Below are 12,869 nucleotides of genomic sequence, written 5' to 3' on the forward strand. Positions count from 1 at the left end.
ACTGTTTTTTTCTCCTCTGTTTAAAACAGTGTGCCTGAAAGACTCTATTTAAAAATGGTGTGCCTTTAAGACTGAGTACAGTGTGCCACCAGCTGCACCTGTTTCCTAGGCCATAGCAGGAGAGAGAAAAGGTCACATGATGTACTGTAACTTATAACTGTGGATAAAGACTGGCTTCAACCGGTTTGAACTAGAGTCCAGCGAAGCATTCTCTGAAGGAAGAAGCTGTCTATTTCTCTTAGCAGGAAAACCTACATTTATCTTCAGGCTCTGTATTGCCTAAGGAGAGAAAAAAAACCTAGAAAAAAAGAACATTTGTCTGCAAGAGGGACTCTCTCATCTGTTGGTGTTTGCTGGAATTCTCAGTAAAGTTTCTACTGAAAAACTATCAATTTTAGAATCCAAATAGACCTGTGGCTATACTCCTTGTTAAAAGAATTGTGTGACGCCTGCTGCAACCGAAGTGCTTCGAATGCCTATATATTAAAAGACTGTTTCATTGAATTTGCCTGCAGACGTTGAGTGGCATCTGATTGTTCTAATGTGGGACACCTCACCAACCAGGAATGTAACTCACCAGGATTTACAACCCAGCTACTTATTTTATTTCTAAGAAATACTATTTTTAAAACCTGTTAACCGTTGATTTTTGTGTGTGCGCACATTAGGGTTAACAAAAAATAAGAAGTTATAAAGTCTTTAGACATAAATTTATCTTAATAGTCTTTAAGATTTAGTTCATTAATAAATATTTAATTTTTTGTTGTTTAAAGATACCTGGTTTGGTCTATTTTATTCTTGGGGTTGCTAAAAGTGTTTAATTTGGCCAATTTCCAGCAGGTGGGAAAACCTTAATAATATGCTGCGACCTGTGGAGTAATGGGACTGATTGTTAGTGCATTACTCCCGCCTCAGTCGTAACAGTATCTGTTTTAGTTTTCAACTAGTTCTCATTTTTGAGTACTTGTGTGTGGCTACTGCCATATGCCTGTTACTCCAGAATTGGCCTTTATAGCCACTCCAGGCGCTGCTTCACAAACCACTGACCACCTCCAGGCGCGTATCCATTGTCTCTCGAGATAAGGAGGCCCAAAAGAAGAAAGAAGAAACTGCCATATATACAACTATGAGTGTCTTTGGCGTGCTTCAGCCATCATTATGTGTGCCGAGAACAGTGATGCTATACTGAAGTTAGTGAAACAATTGTGGCCCATATTGCAACATGAAAATTTGGTGACTAATTCTGCCTATAAATCTAGTTTGCAATGGAACATTCTAAATATTGTGTATTCTATTAAAGTCCCCACTGTGCATCATTAAATATAAAAATACAGTAATGTGTTCTATAGTTAATTATAATGAAAACAATTATTTCAGATTATTGAACAGTGCAGTGCATGGCTTGATTTGTTTGGTATTTAAATTACTGTAGATCTGGGATGTCCAAACTACAGCTCATAAGTCATGCTGTCAGCAAGCCTTGACAATCCAGCCCGTGTGCCATAATGTTAAATTTGTGCTTTGGTTTCTTTCTTGGTTTATTATGTTTGAACTTTGTAGACATGGAGCTTTGAAATGGACAGTTCTTTCTGCTGAATGAGCCCTTAATCAGAACATCAAGATCTATTGGTATATACTGTTTTGATATATGCAATTTAATGGAAACATGGATTTAAACTTTACATATGGCTGAAACCTCTATGGTATGCAGCTAAGCAATCTTAAGACAGAAAGCTTAGACACAATTGCTTTAGATGTTTTAATATATAAAATAACCTGTATATAGATGTATTCAGATAGCTTTCAGCCTGCTGAAATGGTAAAACTTCATGTTGCTAAAAGTTGCTTTCTTCCCTCATGCCACCCCCCCCCCCCCCCCCCCCACCCCCATTTCCTTTACAGATCCGCGGACATCATGTGGCTCAGCTGGACCCATTGGGAATCCTGTATGCAGACTTGGACTCGTGTATTCCATTTGATTTAGTCACTTCAATGGATAAACTTGGTGAGGATTATCTGCTCATGGTTTTGCTTTTTTCAGTAGTACTGCCTATTACTTTATGCAGTTTTCACCTTATATAAGTTTCCTTTATCAACCTCTTGTTAGATGAAAAGACCATGCAACTTCCTTCCTTTTAGTTCAAAATTAAATCTTCCTAATTTTCTTCTGTGTCTTAACTATTCAGTGCCATCTCCTTCCTCCTCCTCCTCCTCCCTATTACCTCCTTTTGAGTTGAAATTAATTTTACTTGTAATGTGTGATGGTCTGGAGGATATTTTTCCTTTTGTAATGAGTTCTATCGACCGAAGACATTTCAAAAGCTGTAGACTAGTTTTATTCCTGATTGAATGCGGTCCTTTTTTCCCTCTGATAAAGGCAGGTACTAATGGAGTTGATCAGGTTTAAAAATGTACACAAAGAAACTATTTTGGCATTGATCAGCTTTCAGTTGATTATTTTGCATGTAATCGATAATGATGGTGTACCTGTTCCATTGTAAAAATGCTTAATTTACATGAACAAAGTTTCATGAAAGGCACCCAAAAACAGATATTATGTGATTCTGTACATGTAGGATGGTGTAAAATTTGGAATTTTGTGAGCCTTATTTAGTTTTTTTTTAAGGATTCCATATTACAGTGCTATACAAGAGTCTATCTACATTTGAATTGTTTATCCATTGTAATTGGAATGTTTCATTAGTGTACGATCAGTCTTTTTTTTTAAAAAAGGCTGATTTTTGAAAATAGCAACATACAACCTAAAAACTTGTCCATATGATCAAGTTAGGATATTGTGAAAATACAGCAATTAAAGTCCCAAGTCAAAATTCTCCCAAGGGATTATCTGTGTTTTAAGTTTCAAGAGATTGAACTGAATTAGTGAATTTAATTATATGCAGTGCAAGACTGCATGAAATAAAATGCAGATGCACGTATTACAGATGCCAGAATTACTCTATAGGTTTTAAATTGCAATTCTTGGATCTTTGACCCTCTTTTTCACAATGAATACCCCATTGCTTCCCCTTTTGAACAGTGTCATTATAGTTATTACAAAGGGAAAAACTGAAATGGAATTACCAGCTGCTCACCCTGTCAAATTAAATGAAAACCTAATGGTAACAAGACTTCTCTGACATGCTGTTTGTAAAGGTTACCTTTTAACTAAACTAACCTATTCAATGATTCTGTCAATCTTTGTCCTGCAGTGTTTGTTTTCATGACCTATAATTGGCAATGATTTTCAAATGTATATTTTTCATATTTTCCTCATAATCCAGCTGCTCCAAAGTTCCAGAGCAATACTGCTGCAAACCACAGTATGTGATCTGAAGTTATCTTGTGATTTTTCTAACAAAGGTGATAATAATTGCTCAAACTAAATTGCTACCTATAGTAAATGTTGGCTGAAATTCCACATTCAGTTTTAACTAGTGGGATCAAGATAGGTGGTTTTGTTTCACATTTGAATTTGAAGATGTTTTCCCTTTTTGATTGACAATGATGACTGACCCAGAGTTACAAAGCAAAACTATTTCCTGAGATTTATCATCCTGTTGCTAAAAATACAATTTCTTATTGGCACGGAGATGAAGGGTTGCTGGGAAATCATAGAATCATTCTATGATCATTTGGCCCATCTTGTCTGTGCTGGCTCTTTGAAAGAGCTATCCAATTAATCCCTCTTCCCTGCTCTTCATAGCCCTGAAAATTTTTCCTTTTCAAGTACACACTCAGTTGCAAAAACAAAAATGTTTTTGTGTTCAATATGTTTCTATGGAAGCTAGTTTAAAGGGTGAAAACGTGTAGAAGCAGTCAAGGGTTTGTATTTAAGTTGCCCACACCCTTCTAATTGCTTAATCAGAATTTTCTATTTTACTGCTAATAGAGTATTACAACAGCCAATTAGCACACTCATTTCCATGCATGCTACTTGTCTCTCTGTCAAATGTTTTAAGCCCAATTTGTACTTTAGGTACTTTTACATTTAAGCGATTGGTCCCAAGAGAGCAGCACTTAAACAGGGTACATTCCAAAGTGCTGCTCTCTCCTATTTACCTATCTCCTTACCACCGTTCTAAATCGAGGCTTGTTCAGTGCAGAAGATGAATGGTTGATTGACAGATGGCAATAAAAACATGTCTTGGTGCATTTAGTCTCAAGTGGAGACCATGAAAATGTGGGTTTCTAATAGCGTCAGAATTGATGGAATACCCTACTTTTATATTGGAATTCTATTGGTAACGGAAGTACTGTGCATCTAATTGATGGTACTCCTTTAATGTCTATAATGTTTTTAATATTTAATGACTGGTCTTTTAGGAGAATTTGTCTTAGTAGCATAACGAGTCCAATAATTGCATGTCATGATCATTTTAACTTTAAATATGCTTAGAATAATTAACATCATGTTCAATCCCATAGGTAGTATTATTATATCCTTGTGCGTTTAACATATGAAAACCGGAGGAGTTTTGAGGATTTTGTTTTTAATCTTTACACTACCAGTGAACCATCTTTGAGAAAAGTTACGACAAATTGCCTTCCAATTTATTAGAGTAGTGAGTTGTAATTTGTTCGTTACTTTCACGTTTGGATGCTTGTGCCAATGGTTGTTGATGCACAGGTTTTGCAACAACCCCAGTGAACATTTGCCTTATTTGGTAATGCCAGCTGCTGGGAGAACCGAGAAAATGTTTTTTTTCCCCAATAACTGGCCTTTGTAAACCCCCAAAAGTTTGCATTCTAATTGCTGGTGTGTGCATGAGACCTAATTGTTGGGAATTATCAGCATAAGCGCTCCTTTTAAGACCAATGTAAAAGCAGCTATTGTTATTTATCAAATTGCTAGATTGGACCATATGCAAGTATGTAATTACACAATATGGCAGTTAACCATTCAGGTTTTCTTCTAATTGACATTTAATCAGTGTTAGAATTGTTGGTTGTTTGCCGAATGTTGAAATACTGAGGCAAGATGCTTACTTGATATGTTTTGGAAGGTGCATTTGGTTTTCTAAATGATTTGTGTTATATGTTGTTGAGTGCATGATAATATGGTGAGGTTTGACAATGTATTCACTTTTTATCCTAAGAAGGAGTGCACTTAAGGTTAATATGAATTTCTTTTAGGATATTCTTAGTACATACGATTTCTTTGGGGAGGGATGATTTGCTGCTTCACACCTATGCTTGCTGACCTACACTGACTCCTGGTTAAACAATGCCTCGATTTAAAAAAAATTCTCATCCTTGTTTTCATATCCCTCCATGGCTTTGCCCCTCCCAATCTCTGTAATCTCTAGCCCCACAACCCTCTAAGCTCTCTGTGCTCCTCCAATTCTGGCCTATTGAGCATCCCTGATTTTAGTCACTCCACCCTTGGTGGCCTTGTCTTCAGCTGCCAAGAGCCTAAGCTCTGAAATTGCCTCTCACAACCTTTCCGCCTCTCGACCTCTCTCTTCCTTTATGGCGCTCCTTAAAACCTCCCTCTTTGACCAAGCTATCAATAATCTGCCCTAATATCTCCTAACATGGTTTGGTGTCAAATTTTGTTTTATAGCACTCCTGTGAAGCACCTTGGAATGTTTTATGACATTAAAGACACTATATAAATAGAAGTTGTTGTTTCTGACTTGGGTGCCAAAACAAACCTCTAAAACACTGAATGTGTTCAGTGTGATTGAGTACAGTTTTGTCCTTGCCTACAATTTAATTTACGGGAGTTAAATTGACTATTCATTTTAATTTGAACTATGTACTATACTATTTAGTTTCAATTTTAGTAAACAACTAACTCTTGGTTCCTAGCTCATCATCCAGATGTATTTAAAAACCACTCAGAACATTTGTGTTGAACTTGACTCCTTCTCTCTTGTTAGTCTCGTGACTTGTGCATCAGTGTTGATTTATATTAACTCTTAGGAAATTCACGAAATGTAATACTGAAAGTGTAATCCTTTCATAAGTAGAAAAGATTTATCATTTGCATCCTATCAATTCCAAAGTACCTGCATATTTGATTTTGAAGTAAAAGCTGGGACCTTTTTGGATTGAGTTGAGGTTCTGTTTGCTTCTCTCAGACTTAACTGACTTACTGCACTTGAATTGCAACCTATTCTGTTTTTAGAGTGACTAATTGTGATCTTGGACAGGGACATGATCTAGACAGATTACTGGTGAGGGGTGTTTGGTAGTAAGCAAAGGATCTAAAATGAAGGTACAGAAGTGGGGTGAAAAATAAGAAGGAATCGATAAATGAAAAAGCAGTGAAAAGTGGAAGACTGATTTCCTCCTTCCACTTTTTAAAAAAAATACACAAATATTAGCCAAGGTAATTTTACATGCATAACATTAGTAATCTAGTATTCTAGAATGGACACCATATACCCAGTTGTGTGCACACTCATCTTTGGAACCAGTTAAAAATTTAAGTGGAGTGGAGGGCATGGATATATTTGACCAGAAAAAGATTTATTTGAAAACCTGATGTGATATGTTTTTGTGCCAAGAAGACCATTAAAAATGTAGATTGATTTTTGTCTAGTTAAATGCATTACTGAAATAAAGAAGTTTGCATTGGTGTTATACATAGATCTTGTTCATCTGGTGATAAAGAACTAATCATGCAAACAATGCCCTTCATTTTGCTGAGATATACTTTGCTGTTGTCTTGGCAGTTATTGTAGTAATTTATTACTGTAGTAATTTACTGTTGTCCATATTCGAGGGCCCGTGTTTACGGTCCACACCCTTCCATCTAGGAACGTCAGAGGATATTTGTTCTCTGTACCTCCTGTTTGATGCAGTGACGGAGCTATGACACCTCTGCAGCCAGAGCTGCAGACATTGTGCAGACTAGGACTGCTCTTCCATAACCATGAAGATTACTATGGCATTAACCTTCTGCACCACAAGACTATCCTAGGCCGAGGACATTCTCCAGATTACCCAATCCACAGTTCATTACTACATGAAACAAAGACTGACGCCATGATTGCCTGGAAAAATACATTCATCACTTTCCATTAGAAAGGAAATATTAACTGGAGATGGCAGGCTTCTCAAGAGTCCTGAGTTTTATTGATAACTCGTAACCATCAGGTCTCCATAGTTCATCCGAACATATATGTCAATAGGAATTGGTACTATTCCATAAATGTGCGGGTTGACTCAGACTATAGAACTGCCTATCATCTGGGGAGCAGGTGTTGTGCTTTCATTCTGCTGTGGTACACAATGTCTTCATCATTTAACAGGCTTAATAGAGTCTTGGATTACAATGGCTGCCGTCTGCAGCCATGGTCCCAATTTGAAACACCAGCATTACTGATAATGGTCCATTTCACCTGAGCTGCTCGGTGCTGAGGTAATGATTCTGTTGTACAAATTGCTTAGGTGCGATGCTGCTCCACAGTCAAGCCAAAATCTTCGAGATCATCGCCATTCTGAACAACTTTGGCATCCCAAGGGGAGTGAGCAAGCAGCAGGCTGAAGAGTCCTGGCCTGCAGTCTAGTAGGAAGATGATGTGCATACAGCGAGATTGGAGCAGAGCTCTGCTATAGACAGTCATTTTAAGTAATCGACAATTCCTGCTGCTGGCCAACTGTGTTTTTCATTTAAACACCCACACGTTATGGCACTGAATATGATACCTATTACCTTTACTCTAGATGGCCTCATCGATTGGTCTCCCCTTAGCATTGATGCCCTTTTCATGGCCTTGCCCAAAAAGCTCTGCCCATACAAAGGAGAAATAAAAAGATATCTCCTTACCAAGTGCTATTTACAGTGTGCATGTGCTCTGATCCCTATGCCCGTCCCCTCAGTGCCCCTATAAGGTGTGTTTAACTTATTTTTCAACCCGGAGAGTTTAAGGGTTTGTTGAGTAGAAGGGGCAGTTGTGGCAGCAGGTTGCTTTTGAATGTTCTAGACCATTCTGTTTGGTTGTGGGCTTGAACCTTTGGCTGCAGGGTCCTACATGTCCTCACAACATCCTGGAAACCAATATCTTGGGTTTTATTTACCTATTTTACACAAGATAATTTTGGATTTCATGTTTCATTCTACTTTTATAGGTACTTCCTACGTCCTAGTGAATGTTTTTACTTACCTTTAATACCTGAATAAATTTTATACTGTGCCTGGGGAGTGACAGATCATCCTTTTTATATCATCATGGATTACCATTGTATCTTATGCCTTCATGGAATCCTTGAAGACAACAGTACAGCACCATGCAAGACCTTGTTTAAGGCTTTAACCACCAAATAAAAGTATTAAACAGCAGTAGAACAAGTGAGTAGCAGTAACCTAATACATTTATACTCCCTGTTAAGCCTAACTAGCTCCTTGTAAAATAATGTAGAATAAATAGTTCACAGGTTCTATGCTGTAATTAATTTTCATACTCAGTAACTCTTGCCTTTTTTCACCAAATACAGAAGTCATCCTGCTTAGCTAACTTTCTTTGGAGGTTCAGACAGATTTACTAATTTGAAAAAGGAAAACTGATGAATACTCTTGAATTTAAATAACTGCCTTAAATTCAAAATAAGATGCCAATCAGATATGTATTTGAACAGACAGTGCTTGGATTTGAATTGAGGCATTTGACCCCACTTCCCATGCCCATCTGTTTTTCTGACAACTGGAAAACTAATCATTGCAACAAAATGTAACTCAGCTGGAATATTATTCTGCGAATGAGGTTGGTTTCTAACTCTTCATGTACTGTGACAGAATTAAGTCAATACCATGCTAAATCTCCATAGACTATTAAAATGCTGCAAAAAAATCTCATCTTCCCTCTGGTTCTTTTGCCTGTTAATATCTGTGTCCTTTGGTTACTAACCCTCCAGCCAGTGGGAACAGTTTATCCTTGGTTACCCTATCAAAACACTTCATTATTTTGAACACCTCCATGAAATCTCCCTTTTAGCTTACTCTGCTCTGAAGAGCGCAATCCCAGCCTTTCAAGTCTCTCCACATAACTGAAATCCCTTATCCCTGGTATCATACTGGTAAATTTCCTCTGTACCTTCTCCAAGGCACAGAAAGAGGATTCATACTACACAAAATGTGTACAGTATCAACTCTCCAGGAGGACACCAGGGATGAGAAATAGATAGGAGGAAAGACTTGAGATACTGGCACCAGTTTTGCTGCTGCAGAGAAGGCCAAGAGGATAGTTAAGAGAGGCTTTTAAAATTCAGGAGGTATTTGATAGCATGAATAGAGAAGACTAATTTATCTGGGGAGTCTGACAAAGTGTCACCAATTGAAAATTGTCACTAAATGTGAGAAAATTTGTTTACAGTTGAGCTTTTATACTATTGAATGCTTTGCCACAGAGATCAGTTGAGGCAGAAACTATTGCATTTTTTTTTAAGCATCAGTAGATAAATATTTGAAACAGGAAAATATAGGATTATGGTGTGATTCATTTGGATTACTCCAGCACGGAGCCAACCCAAACACATAGGCTGACTGGCCGCCTTCTTGCTGTAAACCTCTAAGGTACTAAAATATAACATTGTGGAGGAAGAAGGTGGCAAGAAATTTGGGGAACAGTGGGAGAAGGGTGAGGGGGGAAGTGGAAAAGGGGAGGAATAGCAAGGGAACAGGACTACCTACTCGCCTCCCTTTCGAAAGGAAAGAAGAAAAAAAAGCAAGAGAAAGAAAAGCAGAACAAGGTAAGGTGAGAGTGAAGCAGAAGAGAGAATGAGAGAACAGCACAAAGATGAGTTAAATAGAGAGATATTGTACCCTCCATCTTGTTATGTGCAATCCCAGAGGAGATCAGAATATTTCTATGTATTTTTTCTAATTGTCCAAATTATGCATGTTTTATGATTAGGAAGGAACAGTATATTCTAATAAATTACTCTGTACAGGTGAAAATTGATAACTATATAACCAGTGTAGCAACAAATTTCATGTTTCTGTCACACCTATCAAGTGCTGGTTGGAGAATTATTAAACTTTTACAAGCCTACTGCCAGATTAAGATACTCTACAGATTGCGTGTAGCATTGGGTTGCTATTGTTTCCTTTTTATGATGAAAGCAAAGAGAAGTGAAATAGTTTTAATCTCTGTACAGTGTTCCTGTTTTAACCCTTGCAGTTGCTGTTGGCTGCCAGCTGGGAAATCTGGAAGTTGAACTTTGCTTCTATCGTGCAGTATCATCATACAATTAGAAATTCACTGTCATATGCAGTATAGATGCTATTTTGATAACTTGGGTGAAAGACAGTATTCACTTTATTTGAAAAGTGCACTGTAGAGACTTAGTAAATAATTTACTATCACAGCAGGCATCTGCAGCTTGTCTTCTGCTAGAATGTATATGATTGAAGGGCAAACCATGGGCAGCTGTGCTTAAAGGTACAGTTGAGTTTTTTTTATAAGTTCTGGAAAAGGTTAATAGCACAGGCATTTAAAATATTTTTGAAGAGCAGTTTCCACTTTGTAAAGGCACATTATGGTTATTGAATCCACTAAGCCTGTCCTGCCAGTGCCAACTTTCTTATCTGGAAAGGTTTGTGTGAATATGCTGATATTTCTGTGTTGCCAAATAGATTTAATTTCTTTAAATCATCAGAGGCTATAAAATGTTGTGTTCAATTGCTGCATATTAAAGATTTTTGGTAACATAGCATAGATCCTTGTGGCAATAAGCTATTGAAGGGAGTACAGAGTTGCCCTTTGTAACCTGTCGTGTAGCTGTAAGATCCAGAGAAAGCTAAAGCAGAATGCAGTTTTGCTTTGTAAATGAGATTAAGAAAATATTTGAAGGTGGATTCCTGTCTTTGGAGTCTTAGCATGCTGCAACATTTTATTAGCTGTTAGGCAAGACAGTATTGCGTGTCTTCATATTTGTTTCTTTCCCAACAGTTTTAAAGATGCTTTGGATAATCCATTTCAAATCCCATTCCCTCTTTTGCTTTGTTCCAAGAAATGGCCTCCTATTATTTTCTTTGCACAAAATGGCTCTTAAACCCTGTTACTTGATCTGAGTCTTGCACATTTCTCCTACCATACATCTGACCCTCCTCACCTGAAACCTTTCTAAAAATGACCTTCAGATAAACAGTTCCCTAATGCCTGTCAGTTATACCAGTTAAATAGCCTTGCCTCACAGTATGCTAGCTCACAGTCACACAAGCCACCACTGTTTGGTGCTCAAGACTTGGAGTATCTTATCCTTTTATCTCGCACACCTTAACATTATCACTTCTGACGTGCCAGAATGTGGACAAATTGGCTTTTGTGTATGCATACGTAACAGTGAATGAACGTCAAAGGTAATTCATTTTCTGCCTAGCATTTTGGGACATGAAGGGTGTGTGATGAAAGTACCTCTTTGGTTAAATATATTTTTTGAGGATTCATTTTTGAAAGATTGAAGAAATGTTAAACTTTGGGGGTCATGTGAAGGCCACTTGACTTTGAAAAACAATCGCTGGAAATGTTTGTTAAAAAGGGCACAGAGGTCTTCTGAGGAAAATGAGCCTTTCTGGGAAACCACCTGACTTCCAGCTCAATAAACAACAGAGAACTTTGGACACCTGGAGAAGTTCTTTGCAAAGAAAGATTGATGGATGTCAAAAGGTTGACGTGCTGTCGCTTTCGCTTTTGAATTGTTTTGAGTTGGGGTTGAACTCCCAAGGAGAGATGAGAAGACCACAACCCAGCTCAGCTTTCCAGCACCTCTCTAAAAGACCCTGAGAAGTCCGTGTCAGTTCATCTCTTCTCCTGTCTTTGAAGAAAAGCCTGCTAAATTAATTCTCAACACTGCCTGAAAAAAACTGATCTAAAAGACCCCATTGATCTGTCTACATGTACTGTGAGGTCAGACTGTATGCTGGTTTTGGAACACAACCTATCTCAATGGCTGTTTCTTCAAGAATGAGCAAGTATTCAGCCCAAGTGTTTTTTTTTGTCTGTAATAGAGGCTGGAATTTTATGCCCGTCCCCGCCCCCCCCCCCCCCCCCCCCCCAACCCAAAGAATGGGATGGTGGTGGTGGTGGTGGGGGGGGGGGGGGGTGTAAAATGGAGTGGGAGGCTTGGGGGGCCCTTCCCAACCTGCTCCCGCCTCCACTGCCATTTTACTCGGGGCGGCGGTGGGAAACAGTCCGCCTGCCCGAGGCCAATCCAGGCCCTTAAGTGGTCAGTTAACAGCCACTTGGGCCTCCGCCCACCACCATGGGGATTTTTACCGTTGGCAGGCGGGCAGCTCAGGCCCGAGAAAAGCAGCCTGTTAAAAGTAGGCGGCTTTCTGACGGCCTAGGGGTGGGATGGGGGGCTTACCAATCAGGCACCCTGTGCCCGATAGCGGGCCACCCCCGATACCCCAACTACACCCAACGCACAACACTCCCTCGACCACCCTTGCCTTGCTGGGGCCTGACCGATCACCCCCAGCAAGGTTCCAAAAACTTAGCTTTTCCTGGGGCCGTCGTTCCTCTTCTTTATGAAGCTGGGTTGCACTCCCAGCAGTGGCCACCGCTCCCGATGTCGCTGCTGGGACTAAGAGCTCCATTAGGCGGGCCTTCCTGCCTCAATGAGGTGGAAGTCCTACCTAAGGCCAATTAAGGGCTTGGGGACCATAAAATCCGGACTGGATCCCCAGGCCCAGCGGGAGTGGGATCGCCACTGAATTTAAGGTTGGTGGACAGCTCCTGTCCGATGTGCGTAAAATTCCGTCCAGAGCTCTCAAAACAAAAATCCCTTTATTTTTACGGTTAATCGGTGTATGTTTGTGTGTGAGTTTGAGGGGCTAAGGTAAAAAGGGAACTTTAATATTTAATGTATGTTTATGCTTTACTTCATTACTGGTTAAGACTTGTTTAAACAAAATT

General features: G+C 39.0%; 1 protein-coding gene across 2 annotated transcripts in view; it reads left to right on the plus strand.

Moving 5' to 3' along the window:
- The window catches only part of LOC137355451 (2-oxoglutarate dehydrogenase-like, mitochondrial), a 90,243-nt gene that overhangs the window by 16,376 nt on the left and 60,998 nt on the right, over window positions 1-12,869 (plus strand). For both annotated transcript variants that reach the window (XM_068020568.1, XM_068020569.1), the window contains exon 4: window positions 1,903-2,005. In XM_068020568.1, coding sequence (XP_067876669.1) covers window positions 1,903-2,005 — 103 coding nt within the window. The remainder of the gene's footprint in view (window positions 1-1,902; window positions 2,006-12,869) is intronic.

This window comes from Heterodontus francisci, chromosome 42 (assembly GCF_036365525.1).
Source record: "Heterodontus francisci isolate sHetFra1 chromosome 42, sHetFra1.hap1, whole genome shotgun sequence".
In the NCBI taxonomy this organism is placed as follows: domain Eukaryota; kingdom Metazoa; phylum Chordata; class Chondrichthyes; order Heterodontiformes; family Heterodontidae; genus Heterodontus; species Heterodontus francisci.